Source organism: Bufo bufo, chromosome 3 (assembly GCF_905171765.1).
Source record: "Bufo bufo chromosome 3, aBufBuf1.1, whole genome shotgun sequence".
Classification (NCBI taxonomy): Eukaryota; Metazoa; Chordata; class Amphibia; order Anura; family Bufonidae; genus Bufo; species Bufo bufo.
The window spans coordinates 438814599-438835518 of NC_053391.1; the positions used below are offsets into that span (position 1 = coordinate 438814599).

General features: G+C 44.8%; 1 protein-coding gene across 1 annotated transcript in view; it reads right to left on the minus strand.

Annotated features, from left to right (window-relative positions):
- Positions 1-20661, minus strand: part of LOC120993841 (sodium/hydrogen exchanger 4-like) — a 116043-nt gene extending 95382 nt beyond the window's left edge. The window contains exon 1 of the mRNA XM_040422310.1: positions 20268-20661. Coding sequence (XP_040278244.1) covers positions 20268-20466 — 199 coding nt within the window. The 5' untranslated portion in view covers positions 20467-20661. The remainder of the gene's footprint in view (positions 1-20267) is intronic.
- Positions 20662-20920: the final 259 nt, after the last annotated feature.

Consider the following 20920-nt stretch of genomic DNA (forward strand, 5'->3'; position numbering starts at 1 on the left):
TCAATGACTGAGCTGTGTCTAGGCGACATCACATGGTCTAGAAAAAGCTGCTAGAAGGCTGTGGCGCTACTGTGACATCTACTTCTGGGCATCACTCCCGCCACCACCCCCTTTCCCCCCAGAAATTTCCCTGTAGGGACTATGGCCAATCCGCCCCTCGTTATGATAATCTAACAACAAAACAACAATCCAGTGTCTGCCTTCCTATTTTATCATGGAGAAAAGCTACATGATGTAGGTCTCATTAAAAGCACAACTATCAAATAATGGGACTGTGCTGACAAATGCATAACTTAAGATCATATATCTTGAAGGTCAGACCTTGAAGTGAATAGTTCCTGATGTGAAGTAACACTAGACCCAGATTTGACTAGGTTTTCCTTTGCCATCATAATGGGAAGAGAGGATCTATCGCATCTTCTTACACATTTGTATTTGTAAAAATAGTATCCGCCCCAAAATATGAATTCTAGCATATTTTTTTTTAACTCAACATTCTGACCTAATATCTGATGTTTCTTAGAAACGTATGAATTGACAACTGTATATTTCCGGTTGCGGGGGTGTTTCTTCACAGTCTGAAATTGTCCAGTCAGTGCTGCCAGTAGGAGACTGTGTATGCACACACCAGTTTGACAAGAGGAATAATAAATGCCTAGTTGTCAATTTATTCATAAACTTCCATGGGAAATAACAGAGGAACGGCATAACTCAGAGTTCTATGAAAATTTGGACCCAGACATTTTGAGTTCAAGGATCACACATATATTCTGAAGCATATGTCTGTATTAACACATACTACAGATTTGCCCTAAGAGGCATTTAAAACAAATCTTGGACCTTTTGTAAAGTCCAGTGCTGTCTCTATAGTATTGTAGATCCAGCAATTAAGCAACCTTTGCATCGGGGGCTCCCTCCTTTGTATATTGCTGCTGTAAAGAAATTAACTGCCAAGATCTGAGTTTGCTTCAATCCAGGCAGTAACATCCGTTTATTACAAAGCACTGAACTGGTTATGAAAATCTGAACCATGGTAGTGAGACTAAAAATATTGGTTTTCTGACCCTTTTCCTTGTGGAAAAGTGGCAATGCTTGTGCAGTAACTCAACTGGAGGAAGACAGATTATAAAGGTGGGAGGTAAGCAAAGAATGCACAAGAGAATAAGCACTCATTTTCTGATTGGAGTCTCAGTGGATGAACCCTGACTAATAGAACACGTATGGAATATCAAATGGGTAGTCATTGGAAAACACATTGCATACAAACAGACTTTGAGAGTCAATATACCATATATGGTGGTGCTTGAAAGATTGTAAACCCTTTAGTATTTTCTATATTTCTGTAGAAATTTGACCTCCAACTAGATCAGATTTTCACATAAGTCTGTGAGTGGCAAAAGTATGTGAACCTTTAGGATTAGCAGATAATTTGAAAGTGTATTTAATCAATGAGATGACAATCAGGTGTGAGTGGGTGACCTGTTTTATTTAAAAACAGGGATCTATCAAAGTCTGATTTTCACAACACGTGTTACTAACAAGGGAGATTTCTGAGGACCTCAGAAGAAGAATTGTTAATACTCTTCATGCTGGAAAAGGTTACAAATCCATCTCTAATGAGTTTGAACTCAACAAGTCCAGTCAGACAGATTGTGTACAAATGGGAGAAATTCAAGACTAATATTGCCCTCCCAGGGGGGTTCAAACAACAAAGATCACTCCAAGAATAAGGTGTGTAATAGTCCGCAAAGTCACAAAGGAATCCAAGGTAACAAGCAGGAAATCAGGCACAGGAGGCAGTAGGAGGACGGACTGTTGATTATTTTATACTGGACTCGCCACCTGCACCAGCAGGGGGCCCAACATCAAGTATAGACTCCTCTGTCCAGCGCTGCGCTAGCAAACAGACTCAAACTGACAATCTACCATGGAATGCACTGCCTACTTACTTTGTGGGCCGCTCTTCCCTGTGCACAGAATCTCCTATTCTTGACAGGTAAGGATGTCCTGTGTGGGTAGAGCAAACACTGATCTTCTGTGTCTCTCTATAAGACTGTTGGCTCTGCCCCATTCCTCCTCTGTCGTCTTCAAGCATCTGCTGCTCTTTCTGGTAAATGATCTGGACCTGAGTACAGAACAGTAAACTCCCAGTGAGTCTCCCCCCAGTTTTCTTTAAGCAGCCAAGCAGCTCATGCAGGCAGGACTGGGTGAGTATGTCACCCCACAATCTACTGCTCAGCTGCACTACACAAGACACATCAAGGGAACACCAGCAACTTCATAATTTTAGGAGCATAGTGCCTTCCAGTTCCCTGCCCAAAGACTTCCCACACTCTGCAAATGAGACCCAATGGAAACTATGCCCCCATTTAGGAATATGAGCTCAGTGCTGAGGGCTCCCATTATCTTGCACTTGTCCATCAGGAAGCAGTATAGTGCATTGCAGAAGCTGGGACCCAGGGAAAGGGATGCAGGTGAAGAGGTTTGTGCACTCCCGGCACTGATCATAGATGGGAGATTTTCTTTCACCTCAGCAGCAGGACTGCAGGAAGCTGTATTTGCAGTGAGCAACAGGGCTAATGTGGAGGATGGGAGTAGTCTACTTACAGTTCAGACACTCCCTGGGCTGTGCAGTGAAGGGAAGGGTGCAACTTTTCTTCCTTCAGGGAACACCCTGGTTTTGGGGCTCCTGTCTGATGTTAGGTGGGTTGCCTTTGGCAGTGGTAGGTTTTTAGAGGAAGGCAGGGTTCCCTTAAGTGATAGCAAGGCATGTGTTGGGTCCACTGTATTTTACCGCAGCAGTTAGTAGATGATTCACACAGGTACTGTACACATTACATGCAATATTTACAGTTGGCATATACAATTCCCAAGGCAGTGTATGGAAAACTAATCGCCCCCTTTAATAAGGCTGTGTAATCTTTTTTTCCCCATCCTAAGGGGTGCACACACTCTCCCTTTTCTCCTGTTTTGTTATTGTGGGAAACCTGAAGCTTGTTTACCCCACCACATGCAGAGAAGTCTGTGGCTTCAATGTAGGTGTGGAACCTTTCTCTGAAAATGTAATCCTGCTGCTTCAGCTTCTTTCTAGAGAGGAAGGGGTGGTGCCAGCCCTGCCTAGTCACTATGAAACTCCCACTGCTCTCTCCATACATAGCCTATGGAATAATGTGCACCAAAATACAATGCATCAACACTAGTAGTGCAACACTGCATACTTCCCTACTTTAAAGAAAGCCATGCCTGGAGCCCTCTTGACCGACAGGCATTCACCTAGAAGACAGAGAGAGCATGTGTGCATATATGCTACCACATTTTCACTTGTGTATTCTACTGTCTTCCCCCCTGATGTCTAGAATATGGGGACCAGGAGGTGAAGACTTCATACAGGGGTAGTAGAGTCTTTAGTGTCTTTGAAGGGATAATATGAACATCTCAGGAGGCTCAAGGCATGAGTCTGTTCCCTGGGCACTGTAATTGAAACGCTGCAAGAAACAACACGGAGGGCTTAAAGGGTTTCTGTCACCCCGCAAAACTCATTTTTTTTTTTTGGATAGTTAGATTCCTCATAGTGCGATATAGGAGAATATAATGCTCTTACTTACTTTCATGCGGCCGATTCTTTATAAAACAAACTTTTATAATATGTAAATGAGGGCTCTACCAGCAAGTAGGGCGTCTACTTGCTGGTAGCTGCTGCAGAAATCCGCCCCCTCGCCGTGTTGATTGACAGGGCCAGCCGTGATCTCCTCCTCCGGCCGGCCCTGTCAGTAATTCAAAAATCGCGCGCCTCGCGTCATTCGGCGCAGGCGCTCTGAGATGAGGAGGCTCGTCTCCTCAGCACTCCCTCAGTGCGCCTGCGCCGATGACGTCTTCTCTTTCGGTGATGTCATCGGCGCAGGCGCACTGAGGGAGTGCTGAGGATACGAGCCTCCTCATCTCAGAGCGCCTGCGCCGAATGACGCGAGGCGCGCGATTTTTGAATTACTGACAGGGCCGGCCGGAGGAGGAGATCACGGCTGGCCCTGTCAATCAACACGGCGAGGGGGCGGATTTCTGCAGCAGCTACCAGCAAGTAGACGCCCTACTTGCTGGTAGAGCCCTCATTTACATATTATAAAAGTTCGTTTTATAAAGAATCGGCCGCATGAAAGTAAGTAAGACTATTATATTCTCCTATATCGCACTATGAGGAATCTAACTATCCAAAAAAAAAAAAATGAGTTTTGCGGGGTGACAGAAACCCTTTAAATATGTTACGAGTCCATGTCCAGGCACATGACTTAAATGTTGCACTAAACAGCAATGGAGTCTCTGGAGTCCTTAGAGCAAGACTGGAAATAACCAACAAAGAAGTAAAACAGCGGCAAGTCTCTTACTCTGTGTCAGGATTAGAGTCGTAGATTCAGGAGGTGAGCCTGCAGGGTAACACTGGACCTCCCTCTGTCAGCACTCCATCATCTGAAACTAATTAATAGTGATGGACGAACATCTGCCGGGACGGTGCGCGAACGCGATCAAATGTTCGCGAACCGCAAGTTCGCGGCGGGTCCCATTCATTTTAATGGCAGGAGAACCTGAAAAACCTTCAGCTCATATTTGCAGCCAAGAAATAATTACTAGAAGTGCACAAATAGTCCCACAACATGGACAGTGACATACCAGATGTATTATTAGAATTTGCGATCTCCATTTATTATTTTATTTCAATGCGAAATATCAGCAATATATTTTTCACGTACACGCATGCGCAAATGCACTATACAGTACCCAAATGCACTATAAAGAAAGTATATTTGGATATAACACCCCGCTTCAATCAGTTTTTTGGGGGGTGACTGGTATATCACACCAGTAGAAATTATTTGTTCCAATAACGCTTGTCCCTCTATGGTATGCAGTATCGCAGCAGAACTGCACACAACTGCTGCACAATACAAATGCACTATAATATACTTTCTAACATAGAAAGTATATTATAACATTGTACAAGGAAGGCAATCCATTAGAATATACATAAAGATAAAACGTAACCTTTAATAATTTTACTATGAAGGTCCATTCACACGTCCGTAAGTATTTTGCGGATCCACAAAACACGGACACCGGCAATGTGCATTCCGCAATTTGTGGACCGCACATCGCTGGCACTATAATAGAAAATGCCTAATCTTGTCTGCAATTGCGGACAAGAATAGGACATGTTCTATTTTTTGGCGGAAACGGAAGCACAGATGCGGAAGTGCGGATCCGCAAATGCGGATCTGGACAGCACATTCCGGCTCCATTGAACATAAATGGGTCTGCACCCGTTCCACAAAATTGCGGAACGGATGCGGACCCATTTTGCGGACGTGTGAATGGAAAAGATATTCCTCAAAATGAAAATAAATTAAATTATTAAAGTTAAAGGGGTTCTGCACTTTGTTTTAACTGATGATCTATCCTCTGGATATATCATCAGCATCTGATCGGCGGGGGTCCGACTAGTTGATACTAGTCGTGACGTCACTGGGCCAGCGGTAAACAGCGAGAAGGCCGCGGCGCTGCTGAACCGCCACTGCCTTCTCAAACAGCTGATCGGCAGGGGTCCTGGGTGTTGGACCCCCGCCGATCAAATGCTGATGATCTATCCAGAGGATAGATCATCAGTTAAAACAAAGTGCAGAACCCCTTTAAGCAAAAAGCATAGCTGTGGTAGGCAATAACAAGTGCTCGGCGGCACCAAATCAGAAACCATATGTCCTACCACAATCCGGGGGGTTCCAGTGCACATCCATGAATCCTGGAGGGAAAGCAAAAACCATCTATCCCTGGGCTAGATGATGATGTGGTATTGAAGGACAGGGTGGGCAAAGAACTGTCCCTGATATTGCCCTACAGGGGGGTGCTATTCTGGCCCTGATAGCCTAACCACAGACCACCCGCCCTGATAAGAGCGACCCCGTCCGGAACCTTACCCTATATAAAAATGGCCCTAGTAAGCCCCTAGCCCCTAGGCCCCTGACTTCCAGGTGATCACTGTGGCGGAACCAGCTCCGCCACTTGTGCCTGGAGAGGACTGCTTGCCCGCCTCCTGCCTCTGGATTACGGCCCTTTAAGAACCATCTGGGGAGATACTGTGCAGTTACTGGATGGCCACCATTTCATGTATCAGAGACACATGGTGAGAACAATGGATGGCGGCCATTTTAACTCACAGACACTGTTTGGACTTTTCTACACGGTGCCATCTCGCCGGTATTTGGTGCACAAAGACATCGGGCAGTAGTTTTAAACTATACAACAGGGGACACATTATACAGTAATTATTTTTTATATAGCCTGTATATGTTCTGCTTGACCTCAAAACTAAGTGTCATCTCGTTCTTGGGTGAATTGGATTGTATGCTGATTGCCAGGAGTGTAAGCCGATTGTATGCTTTTCCTGTTCCGCGATTTCCAGTGTTCGTGTAGTTTGCAGTTCGGCAGACTGGTTCTTGCAGTAGCTGCCTGTGCATTGGAAAGGAGGATATCGTCTGAACGGAGCTGTGTGCTGAACGGTCCATCACAATCACTATATAGATCTATGTGTTTTTGACTCATTATAAAAGTATATTGCACCCCTCTGTGTATCACACATATAGATAGCACACCTATACCAGTCCTTAAAATGACTTTTGTGGACCTATTAGCTAGCGTTTGGTGTCCCTAACAGCCTATCCCTGCTCCACTCAGCAACCTCTCCCTACACTGGCAAAACACTGAATGTAAAATGGCGGCCAGATCAGGTTTATTTATAAGGTAGGGGGTATGTCCATGTGCTGAAATGTCTCAGTTGGCTGTCCTGTACCACCTGATGGATGTGTCATGGGTCAAAGTTCTTCATAATGTAAAAGAATATGGCGGCCGCAAAGTTTGCGGCGAAACGACCGCCGGGCGAACCGCAAGGCCATCTCTACTAATCAATCTTAGCTGCCACCACTCATCATATAAGGCTGACGAAACACCTTGCCTTAAATAACACCTAAGTACTCTCTACAACTGATAGCATTCACAAAGTTAATAAATCAGTCTAGGTAATGCTACTTCTAAGGTCATGGAATTGTTAGAACACAAAAAGGCTCTTATTAAAGTAAAGTTTTAATATAAAAAAAGGACAGTGCATACAAACAATGGGGTTATCATAGAAATTACAACATAGAATATACAGACATATTCAGGTGAAACTCGAAAAATTTGAATATTGCATGGCGTCATCGCGCCGCCTGAGCCAGCGAGGGACACAGGCCGGAAGAGGCCTGCATCGCATTCTGGAGGAGGTAAGTATAAGTTGTATTTTTTTTATATACAGTACAGACCAAAAGTTTGGACACACCTTCTCATTCAAAGAGTTTTCTTTATTTTTATGACTATGAAAATTGGAGATTCACAATGAAGGCATCAAAACTATGAATTAACACATGTGGAATTATATACATAACAAACAAGTGTGAAACAACTGAAAATATGTCATATTCTAGGTTCTTCAAAGTAGCTACCTTTTGCTTTGATTACTGTTTTGCACACTCTTGGCATTCTCTTGATGAGCTTCAAGAGGTAGTCCCCTGAAATGGTTTTCACTTCACAGGTGTGCCCTGTCAGGTTTAATAAGTGGGATTTCTTGCCTTATAAATGGGGTTGGGACCATCAGTTGCGTTGAGGAGAAGTCAGGTGGATACACAGCTGATAGTCCTATTGAATAGACTGTTAGAATTTGTATTATGGCACGAAAAAAGCAGCTAAGTAAAGAAAAATGAGTGGCCATCATTACTTTAAGAAATGAAGGTCAGTCAGTCAGCCGAAAAATTGGGAAAACTTTGAAAGTAAGGGCTATTTGACCATGAAGGAGAGTGATGGGGTGCTGCGCCAGATGACCTGGCCTCCACAGTCACCGGACCTGAACCCAATCGAGATGGTTTGGGGTGAGCTGGACCGCAGAGTGAAGGCAAAAGGGCCAAAAAGTGCTAAGCATCTCTGGGAACTCCTTCAAGACTGTTGGAAGACCATTTCAGGGGACTACCTCTTGAAGCTCATCAAGAGAATGCCAAGAGTGTGCAAAACAGTAATCAAAGCAAAAGGTGGCTACTTTGAAGAACCTAGAATATGACATATTTTCAGTTGTTTCACACTTGTTTGTTATGTATATAATTCCACATGTGTTAATTCATAGTTTTGATGCCTTCATAGTCATGAAAATAAAGAAAACTCTTTGAATAAGAAGGTGTGTCCAAACTTTTGGTCTGTACTGTATATATGTACAAATTACAATACTGGCACATAAGGGGGGCTGCTGGCACATAAGGGGGGCTACTGGCACATGATAGGGGGCTACTGGCACATAAGGGGGACTACTGGCACATAAGGGGGGCTGCTGGCACATAAGGGGGGCTACTGGCACATAAGGGGGGCTCCTGGCACATAAGGGGGGCTACTGGAATATAAGGGGGGCTACTGGAATATAAGGGGGGCTACTGGCACATGATAGGAGGCTACTGGCACATAAGAAGGGCTACTGGCACATAAGGGGGACTACTGGCACTTGATAGGGGGGCTACTGGCACATAAGGGAGGGCTACTGGCACATAAGGGGGGGCTACTGGCACATATGGGGGCTACTGGCACTTGATAGGGGGGCTACTGGCACATGATAGGGGGGGACTGGCACATAAGGGGGCTACTGGCACATGATAGGGGGGCACTCTTACTACTGGCACATGATGGTGGGGGGGCTCTTATTACTGGCACATGATTGGGGGCATCTATGGGGGCACATCTTACTGGTACATGATTAGGGGGCATCTATGGGGGCACATCCTACTGGCACATTATTGTGCACAGGCAGATATGTTTTGCCAGTCTCAAGTATAAGTTTGACAAAATGCACTTGTGAAAGTAAGTGTCCCTGAATGGCAGTTAGGAAATGTGGTCACCCTATGGAAGTCAATGGGAGAACCCGTTCGGGAACAGCATGGGGAGGATGTCTGGATGCATCTTGGACTCCCAGGTCACTGCTGGGAACGATGTTGTCTGAGTAGTACGCCACTTTTACAGACTGACAATGAAACGCACAAAACCGAAGATAAACTCGATTTTAGAGGAAAATTTGTTAGGAAACATTCTTGTATATTTACTTGTGTATATAAAGTTCAAGTGCTGCCAAAAATTACAAGGATGAGGCACTCCGATACAACCTGTATATCACATAAAGGAGGGCCTCATTCACATTGTGGTACAATTGTTCAGGTAGTGGGACACCTACACTCATAAAGCCTATGCACTAAATGAAAAGGCTGCCAAAAATTACAAGGAACCAGCACTCCAATACACCCTTTATTACCCATAAAGGAGGGCATCATACACACCCTTGAAAAATTATGATTGATTGGCTGCTGGTGACCCTCAAAAACATTAGGAGCAAGGGCCTGCTGGTGACCCTCTAAAACATTAGGGGCGAGGGCCTGCTGCTGATCTGACCATCTAAAACATTAGGGGCGAGGGCCTGCTGCTGATCTGACCATCTAAAACATTAGGGGCGAGGGCCTGCTGCTGATCTGACCATCTAAAACATTAGGGGTGAGGGTCTGCTGCTGAGCTGACCATCTAAAACATTAGGAGTGAGGGCAGCCAAATAAGCATGTTGATATGATGGAGGAGGATGAGAAAAGGAAGATTAAACCATATACCATTTATTGTGGTGGAAGGGGTGCATAGGAATACAGTGTACTCAATACACCATAAAAATCACATTTAAAGTGCCTTTATGTTCAGCCGCTTTCCTCTGGTGGAGTCAGGGGCAATCCAGGCCTTTTTCATTTTGATAAGAGTCAACCGGTCAGCATTTTCAGTTGACAGGCGGATGCGCTTATCAGTTATTATGCCCGCAGCAGCACTAAATACCCGCTGTTGAGGAAGGGTTGAGACGTACAGTATGCATATATATATATATATATATATATGTATATATATATGCATGCAAACACGTGCAGGCATGTATAATATATATGCATGCATTAACAGCCACATTATAGGATGATGTGCGCAGATGTGCCCAGCATCTGCGCACATCTGCTCTTAGTGGTCCACAGTGTTGTGGTAAATATTAATAGTTGTAATCCGCTCGCATCAAAGTTTGTGTAAGGAAAAAGGTGAATCTCTTCTCTCAGCCCCAGTCAGAGACAAACCCAGGTGTTACCATCTTGATTGAAAATTCTGAGCAACTCCTCCTTCTCCATGCCCAGCCTATACTTTTATTTCAAGGTGTAAAAGGGGCTGGCCCAAGACAAGGATAATGGAAGTGATAACATGCAGGAAGTGATGTCAAAGGACAGGGCGGGGCAATCAATGTGGCTGGGCAGACAATGCACATGCCCCATCCCTGTATAAGGAAGGATGAGTCATGTCCATTGTCTGATCAGCCAGATGGCCGCCCACCCCCCTTCACTGTCAGCATGGACCTCATTCAATACTGCTCAAAGGTGATCAGTATCTAATAAAGATCATTCTACTGGTTCCCATATGTTTGAAATTATCTGCGAGACATTGCTACGACATTGCTTTGCCATGCTGAGTGACCGTGACGTGGTGCAATGATGGGCTCCGATATCTTCCTGACAGGAACATATTGGCGGAAGTCTCAGCTTTTAATATCTGCTTGTATGACCAGCTAGTTTAGTCAGTGACATATCCTTTTGGTGCATTTTCTTCAGTGATTTATATAATTGTATTTTCATCCGCACAATGCTCTGCCTGTGCAGGATGCTTTTGTGGTGCATGTGGACCGCGCTGGCGTCCTCCTTTGTACGCATTAATTGCTCGGGATGGTCGTTTGCTGCGGTCCACATGCGGTGGGACTGCTCGCCCAATGAGAAACACGCTACAGTGTTTGGGGTCTGAGCAGTTCCGCCATATTGGCCACTGCAATTCTACAGTGATTTTGTTTTATATGTCTTGAATGTGCCTTCATCTGGCAATTGAACATTCCTTTGCACCTGGAATCCTCCATCACATGGTCTGATATGGGTGGGGCTCACGGTCCTGCTTTGTTCACATTGCACTGGCTGTCCTGCTAGGCATTTGTGTGCAGGCTGGGCTGTGAGCTGGATCACATCACCTTCAGACCGTGTTTACACCACAGTTAGCGTAGTGGTAGGACCCTTTGCCATGCTGAGTGACCGTGACGTGGTGCAATGATGGGCTCCGATATCTTCCTGACAGGAACATATTGGCGGAAGTCTCAGCTTTTAATATCTGCTTGTATGACCAGCTAGTTTAGTCAGTGACATATCCTTTTGGTGCATTTTCTTCAGTGATTTATATGATTGTATTTTCATCCGCACAATGCTCTGCCTGTGCAGGATGCTTTTGTGGTGCATGTGGACCGCGCTGGCGTCCTCCTTTGTACGCATTAATTGCTCGGGATGGTCGTTTGCTGCGGTCCACATGCGGTGGGACTGCTCCCCCAATGAGAAACACGCTACAGTGTTTGGGGTTTGAGCAGCTCCTCCATATCTGCCACGATATTTCTGTGGTTCACATGCGATGGGACTGCTCGCCCAATGAGAAACACGCTACAGTGTTTGGGGTCTGAGCAGTTCCGCCATATTGGCCACTGCAATTCTACGGCTATTGTCAGTATACTGTACTAGTATACCGACAAGGCAGATATGCATGTCTTAAAAGCAGATATGTCTCCAAGCCCATGAGAAGGTTTTCATACTGACGGTTTTACCACTGGTCCCGATTCAGCCAAAGTACCCTCTGCTAGAGCGCTCTTTGGCTAAATCAGACACAGGGAGACAGATGACAATCTATAAAAACACACCCACATCCTAAAGTAAAATGTACGCATAATAAAATTTCCACAACAACAGGGACTCATTGTGGCCCCTGTGGGAAATATGTGCCCCTTAATAGGTATATTTATCCCCCTATGTGTCCCCTCATATATATATATCCCAAAATCATGGCTATATGGTGTATACATGTGTATGGATGTGCCCCAAGCATCCATATACATGTATATTATATATAATGTCCCCTGGTTCACCTGAAGCCAGATGTCAGTGTGAATGTGCCCCAAGCATTCACACTGATGCCATCTGGCTAATTGCATCAGAATGACCGGACAAAAGTCTGGTCGTCCTGTATGCTCCAAAGAGCTCCGATTCTATCGAATCGGAGTCCTTTGTAGTAATTATCTCCAGCTCTGCTGGAGATGTTCATGCATAATAGGAAGAGGGGAGAAACCTCCCCTCCTTCTGTTATGCGCATTCCGGCAGCGCGATTACTATCGCGCTGTCCGGAATGCAAAGTGCTGCAGGCGGGAGATCAAAGGCTTCTCCCGCCTGTCAGCAAGTGGCGCGACCCTGCTGTGAGCATGCAGGGACGTGCGAGCCGGCGCGGTGACGTCATATCGCCGCGTTGGCCCACGTGTCTTGCCCGTGGCGCGCGCACAGCACATGCGCCACAGCGCGGGCAGCCCGGGAGTGTGGGCTCCGGGATATAAATATCTGGCAGCCCTGCACTCGGGGGGGGGGGGAGCCTAGAACCCGGACCAGAAGGACCCCCCCTAGAGACGAGCAACCCCCCCTGGAAAACGAGCATAAGTATCATTAATCCCTAACTACCCTATCCCACCAACGAATAAATACCCTATACCTGTAGCCCACACGGACATATATACCCCTATTCCCTATACCACCAACCGTCCCTATACCACCAACGATTTAACCCTATACCGGCCCCTACCTACCCCTATTATACTATTACCCCTGTTCCCTGATATACCCTTATCTCTGCCACCTGTACCCCTGTTCTGCACCCCTACCTTCAACTCCTGGACCACCAATCCCCCACCCTAACCCTATAGGAGCATCTCCGCTCCCTATTCTGGGTTAATCCCTGCAACCCAGTGTCTGTGGCCTGCATTTACCCTTGCAGCGCCACCGTAAACACTTCGTTCTTAGGGATAGTTTTTAGTCCAGGTTGGGTGGGCTGCTAATGTGTGTGTGTGTATAAGTGTATTGTACAGTTAGTTTGTGTGTGTAATTTGAGATTGTGTAGTGTAGTTTAGTACTGTATTTTTAGTACTGTATTGTAAGTGCATTGCGTGCATTGTGTACTGTAGGTGTTAATAAATACTGTGTGTTATTTATACCTACTGTGTAACGTGTGGTTACTAGCGGTAGTTAGTAAGGCGCATGCAGCTAGTTTAGTGATTAGCGTAAGGTAAAGTGAAAGTATAGTGTTATTAATATAAAGGTATAAATAGGCGGAGTCATCGGTAGACGGCTCCTCCTATTTATGAATTTTAATTATTGATATTTGCATAAATATTGGTAATTAATATTCTCCCTTTACAACCTCTTTGACAAAACGCTGGCAGCAGGGCAGGCCAGCACCTCCAAGGCGTAGAGCGCCAGTTCGTGCAATAGTTGTAAGGCACAGAGGGATCAATGAGGACGCTGACATGGTCTGCTACATACTCCTTCACCATCTTCCAAAACTTTTCCCTTCTCACAGGGTGAGGGTTCTGGCGGAGTGTCATGAAACTGTCCCAGGCCTTGGAGAGTGTTGCCCTGCCTTTGTTGGAACTGCTGTGTGTTCCCCTTGTCTCCCCTCCTCGGTTGCCCAATGAACTACGTACTATGTACGCTGCCAGCATAGTCAGTTGGAAATTTTTGGAGCAATTTTTCCACAAGGACCTTCTGGTATTGCACCATTTTGCTAGTACTCTCCACCACAGGAATGAGAGATGAGAAGTTCTCTTTGTAGCGGGGATCGAGAAGGGTGAACAACCAGTAATCGGTGTTGGCCAAAATGCGTATAACGCGAGGGTCAAGGGAAAGGCAGCCTAACATAAAATCAGCCATGTGTGCCAGAGTCCCAACAGACAAGACTTCGCTGTCCTCATCGGGAGAATGACTCTCAGTCTCCTAATCCTCTTCATCCTCTTCGGCCCATCCACGCTGACCAGATGGAATAAACCTGCTATGGGTACTACCCTCTGTAGCGGAGGCAACTGTCTCCTGCTCCTCCTCCTCCTCATCATCCATTTTGCGCTGAAAAGACAAACTGAGGGTGGTCTGGATATCACCCTGTGTACTGTCTTCCCCCATTTCCACCTATTCCACATGCAAAGCGTCCGCCTTCATTGTGAGCAGCGAGCATTTCAGTAGACACAGAAGAGGGATGGCTACGCTTATAATAGCGGCATCGCTGCTCACCATCTTTGTTGATTTCTCAAAGTTGCTTAAAACCTCACAGAGGTCAGAAATCCATGCCTACTCGTCGCTTGTGAAGAGCGGAAGCTGACTGGAAAGGCGACGACCATGTTGCAGCTGGTATTCCACTACTGCCCTCTGCTGCTCATAAAGCCTGCCCAACATTTGGAACGTGGAGTTCCAGCGGGTGCTCACGTCGCACAACAGTTGGTGAGCTGGCAATTGCAATCGCTGATGCAGCGTTGCCAGACCGGCAGCAGCTGTAGATGACTTTCAGAAATGGGCACACACACGGCACACCTTCACCAGTAGCTCAGGGAAATTAGGGTAGGTTTTGAGAAACCGCTGAACCACTAAGTTGAACTCGTGGGCTAGGCATGGTATGTGTGTGAGCTTGCCGAGCTCCAAAGCCGCCACCAAGTTACGGCTATTATCAGACACAACCATGCCTGGTTGTATGTTGAGTGGTGAGAGCCACAGCTCAGTCTGGTCCCTTATCCCCTGCTACCGCTCGGCGGCGGTGTGCTGTTTGTCACCTAAACACATTAGTTTCAGCACGGCCTGTTGCCGCTTCCCCACTGCAGTGCTACACTGCTTCCAGCTGCTGATGGCTGACTGGTGCTGCAAGATGAGAATTCAGAGGTGGAAGTGAAGTAAGAGGTGGAGGAGGAGAAGGGGGGGTTGCAGCCACTAATGTAGGTGGTGGTGGAAATCCTGATGGAAGTAGGGCCCTCAATCCTCGGCATCGGTAGCACCTGTGCCATTCCAGGGTATGACTCACTCCCAGCCTCCACAAAATTCACCCAGTGTGCCCTCAGGGAAATGTAGTGTCCCTGGCCACAAGCACTTGTCCATGTGTCAGTTGTTAAGTGGACCTTCCCAATAACTGCGTTGGTAAGGGCACGGGTGATGTTACGGGACACATGCTGGAGTAAGGCTGGGACTGCACACCGTTAAAAATATTGGCGGCTGGGGACAGAGTAACGAGGGACCGCTGACGCCATCAGGCTGCGGAAAGCCTCAGTGTCCACAAGCCTAAATGGCAACATTTCCAGGGCCAGCAATTTGGAAAGGTGCGCATTTAGTGCTATGACCTGTGGGTGGGTGGCTGGGTATTTGCACTTTCGTTCAAAGGCCTGGGGTATGGACATCTGTACACCGCACTTGGACACAGAAGTGGATGTGCTAGATGATGGTGCTTGCGAAGGTCCAGGTGCAGGGCGGGAGGCATCCACGCCTGCGTCTTGGACAGGGGATTGGCCGGCACTTAATACAGGGGAAGAAGAGGCAGTGGTGTGACCTGCAGACACTGATTGAGGACCCAGGCGTTTGGCCCACCTATTAGGGTGTTTGATGCCATGTGGCGGATCATGATGGTGGTAGTGAGGTTGCTAGTGTTCACGCCCCTGCTCATTTTGGTACGGCACAGGTTGCAAATGACAATTCTTTTATCGTCCGCACTTTCCTCAAAAAAGTTCTAGACTGCGGAACACCTACCCCATGGCAAACAAGACTGCCACAAGGGGGTTCTCCGGGGAACAGTTGTGGGCCTGTTTGGAGTGGCCCGCCTTCTCCCTTTTGCCATCCCACTGCCTCTTCCAGCCTGTTGCGGTGCTGCGGATCCCTCCCCCTCTGTACTGCTGTCCTCGCTCGGCTTGCCACCTTCCCAGGTTTGATTAGTGATTTCATCGTCCACCACCTCGTCTTGAACTTCCTCACTCTGGTAATCCTCCTGACTTGTTGACCTAAGAAGAACCTCACTTATTGACAACTGTGTCTCATCTTCATCATGAACCTCTTGAGACACTAATTGCGGTTGACTTATTGGTAACTGTGTCTCATCATTATCATCCACCTTGTGAAACACTAATTGCCGTTCCCCACCGTCGTCTTCTTGTGACTGTGGATGCTTGTTTCTGTCATCAGAAAAATGGGTATCAACCTGGCGGACATTAGCGATGTGCTAATGTCAGCTGAACATAATTATATTAGTCCCATGGAATTACTAGAACTACAGGTAACAGCACACTGCTAGTCAATTGCACAAAGATATTGTTTGTTTTTCTTCCCTATTGTCACTGCCACTGGGGGGGGGGGGTGGCGCCCCCTGGTGGTGAGTTTGAACTGTGCACCACCACCCATTTACCATGTGCTTTTAATTAGATAGATTCCACAGCTGTATTCTACTTTGCCCATATTGCAGGCTGACAGCCTGGGAGAGGCATGTGTAGGATATAGCTGGGTGCTACTTTGCCCAGATTGTAGGCTATAAGTCCAGGAGAGGCATGTTAGAGTAGGACCCATCTGATTAGAAGCCACCTTGTCGTCCGGTAGATGGTCCCGACATATTTTTGATCAATTATATGCGCAAAGAGCTTCTAACTGACCTTGCAGTAAGTATGGCCACCAAGCAGCTATTTTTTATTCAGTATTTGCTTATATCTTTGTGCAATTGACTAGCAGTGTGCTGTTACCTGTAGTTCTACTAATTCCATTGTGTTTCAGCCAAGGTAGCATGCACCTGCATTCTCAAATTTACTTATTATGGAGGTGCTGGTTCGTTTGTTTTTCTTCCCTATATTAGTCCCATGTCACTATGTGCCGCCGTTATTTAGATAAACAAACTTTTATAATATACTGCAACGTATTCAGCATACTGAACGGGGCGGCGCAGGCGTGAGATTTCCCCGGCAGACAGGAGACCAATGCTGGCCTGGCCCTGTCAAGTGTAGAAGGGCGTGGAAAGAGGTGAGTGAATGGAGCCTCTAGGAGCAGGTGCAACGCCCCCTGCTCCTAGAGGCTCATTTGCATATTATAAAAGTTCATTTTTCTAAATAACAGCGGCACATAGTGACATGGGACTATGGTTGATACCCATTTTTCTGATGACAGAAACCCTTTAATACTTTGCTCATCATTAATTCTAACGTTATTCTCTGGTTTTGACTTCCCTTTTGTCTCCCCTAATCAGGTCCTGTGCACTTAGTTGGCTCAGGGACCATCACCCAGTTAGGGGTCACCGTTTAGGGAGAATCATGCAAGTAGTTAGGGACAGTGGTGTCGGGTCAGGTCTGCACTGTTCCCTAACTAACATAACAGGCTTCATATCTCCTTATGAACTGCATTTCAGCTGAAGATTTTATCATCTGTATTTAGGACCATAATCCCTGACAAGTAGAGCAGAGCAGAGACGAGGATGAGGCAGCTCTTTAGCTCAGTGTTGTGAAGTAACTTGTCCTCATGTGTGATTAGGACAGGTTTTGTGTGCACTAGGACAGTGGCCATTTTATTTTTCCTAATGATTGCTTCCTAGACAAAACATGCCATTATAACTAATGAAAGGTATTTGGGAATATACACCCTGTACAGAATTATTAGGCAAATGAGTATTTTGACCACATCATCCTCTTTATGCATGTTGTCTTACTCCAAGCTGTATAGGCTCGAAAGCCTACTACCAATTAAGCATATTAGGTGATGTGCATCTCTGTAATGAGAAGGGGTGTGGTCTAATGACATCAACACCCTATATCAGGTGTGCATAATTATTAGGCAACTTCCTTTCCTTTGGCAAAATGGGTCAAAAGAAGGACTTGACAGGCTCAGAAAAGTCAAAAATAGTGAGATATCTTGCAGAGGGATGCAGCACTCTTAAAATTGCAAAGCTTCTGAAGCGTGATCATCGAACAATCAAGCGTTTCATTCAAAATAGTCAACAGGGTCGCAAGAAGCGTGTGGAAAAACCAAGGCGCAAAATAACTGCCCATGAACTGAGAAAAGGCAAGCGTGCAGCTGCCAAGATGCCACTTGCCACCAGTTTGGCCATATTTCAGAGCTGCAACATCACTGGAGTGCCCAAAAGCACAAGGTGTGCAATACTCAGAGACATGGCCAAGGTAAGAAAGGCTGAAAGACGACCACCACTGAACAAGACACACAAGCTGAAATGTCAAGACTGGGCCAAGAAATATCTCAAGACTGATTTTTCTAAGGTTTTATGGACTGATGAAATGAGAGTGAGTCTTGATGGGCCAGATGGATGGGCCCGTGGCTGGATTGGTAAAGGGCAGAGAGCTCCAGTCCGACTCAGACGCCAGCAAGGTGGAGGTGGAGTACTGGTTTGGGCTGGTATCATCAAAGATGAGCTTGTGGGGCCTTTTCGGGTTAAGGGTGGAGTCAAGCTCAACTCCCAGTCCTACTGCCAGTTTCTGGAAGACACCTTCTTCAAGCAGTGGTACAGGAAGAAGTCTGCATCCTTCAAGAAAAACATGATTTTCATGCAGAACAATGCTCCATCACACGCGTCCAAGTACTCCACAGCGTGGCTGGCAAGAAAGGGTATAAAAGAAGAAAATCTAATGACATGGCCTCCTTGTTCACCTGATCTGAACCCCATTGAGAACCTGTGGTCCATCATCAAATGTGAGATTTACAAGGAGGGAAAACAGTACACCTCACTGAACAGTGTCTGGGAGGCTGTGGTTGCTGCTGCACGCAATGTTGATGGTGAACAAATCAAGTTGATGGTGAACAAATCAAAACACTGACAGAATCCATGGATGGCAGGCTTTTGAGTGTCCTTGCAAAGAAAGGTGGCTATATTGGTCACTGATTTGTTTTTGTTTTGTTTTTGAATGTCAGAAATGTATATTTGTGAATGTTGAGATGTTATATTGGTTTCACTGGTAAAAATAAATAATTGAAATGGGTATATATTTGTTTTTTGTTACGTTGCCTAATAATTATGCACAGTAATAGTCACCTGCACACACAGATATCCCCCTAAAATAGCTTAAACTAAAAACAAACTAAAAACTACTTCCAAAAATATTCAGCTTTGATATTAATGAGTTTTTTGGGTTCATTGAGAACATGGTTGTTGTTCAATAATAAAATTAATCCTCAAAAATACAACTTGCCTAATAATTCTGCACTCCCTGTATTTATAATAAAGTAATATTTAAGGATTTTCATTTTCTTAATTCCCTGAGAACTCCTCTAAAGAAGAATAAAGTTTTGGAATGGCCAAGACTAAGTCCTGACTTTAATAAAAATAGAAATGATGTGGAAGGACCTGAAGCAAGCAGTTCATGGTAGGAAACCCACCAGCATAACAGAGTTGAAGCTGTTTTGTACTGAGGAATGGGCTAATATTCTTTCAAGCCGATGTGCAGAAATAATCAACAATTACTAGAAATGTTGAGTTGCAGTTATTGCTGCACAAGGGGGTCACACGAGATACTGAAAATAAAGGTTTACAAATTCACATACTTTTGCCACTCAAAGATACAGTATGTCATATTGAATCATTTTCTTCAATAAATAAGTGGCCAAGTCTAATATTTTTTACTCATTTGTTTGATTTGGTTATCTTTACCTTTAGGACTTGTGTCCTATAAGGTTAAATTTATGCAGAAATATATACTGTACAATTCTGAAGGGTTTATAAAATTTCAAGCATCACTGTACACTCAGTTAATTGAATTTGACTGTAAATAAAAAGTTTTAAAAACTGAAATATAAAAAAAGATTTTTTTATGGATTTTTAAAGTCATTTGCCAGATGTATATATGGAAATTATGTAATGTAAAATTAATACAGTGATATTTAATCACGTAAAAGATAAAAGGTTTTAAGGATACATTCGCATTCATAGTTATACATTTCATATACTAATACAGCAGATACATTTCATATACTAAAAATCAGTTCTATACATGTGAATGAGATTTTTTTTTAAGTATGTGCTTGGATTATTACAAGCTCCTTCAGATATATGGGATAGTCACAGAGATTTCTGCAACAAATCTCTGTGTGAACATACCCCTATATGTCTTAAACCTCTAAGGTGCAAATAACTTCAAAATGTATTTTGTTGGCTTTTACAGTTCATATATTTTTTTTTTTAGAAAGTATGAGAACAAGCAGAGATTTACCTTTCCATGAATAAATTACCTATGTTGAAAGGGTCAACAATACTAGACTATAGAAGGATATATGAAATTTGCATTGTAAACAACTTACCGATTTTAGCATAGGAAGCAAGAATAATCCATAGTGTGATTTCATAGGGGATTTGGACCAAACTGTAATCCACAGTGAAGGCATGTAATCCTGCATTGGTTTCTGCACCTTCTATAGCTGGGCTCCCACCGGTGACTTCTGAGCTTCCACTTGCGATTTTGAAAATCATCAGAATTGTGAGAAGAACGCTCGGTTCCATATTTTATGTGTAAGTCATTTACTTAGCAACAATAAAAATTAAACGTTACCAATACATTGTTATACAGGCAGGAAATAGGGATGTACTATAAATGTATGTAACATGGTTCTAATACCATGCTGGGAAACAAGGATGATTCTCTTAGGAGAAAGTTATGTGAGGGTTAAGATATTATTCATGTTCTCTTAAAAATACAAAAATATAATTTTGTCCACCAGTCTCCCCGACAAGAACGTCCACCCAGACATTGCTTACTGACACTGTGCCATTGTCAAACATGATACAGAGGGAACACTGACATCAGCAGTAGTGTTGTGTGCACAGGTGTGGCTTAGAAACTTTCTGTGCTTAGAGATAACAAGGTTGCCACCTTGTGAACAGTCCGATAAATTACTTTAATGATTTCCTTCTCTGAACTGAGATTTGTTTCAGTATTTTTTATTTATTTTTTGTG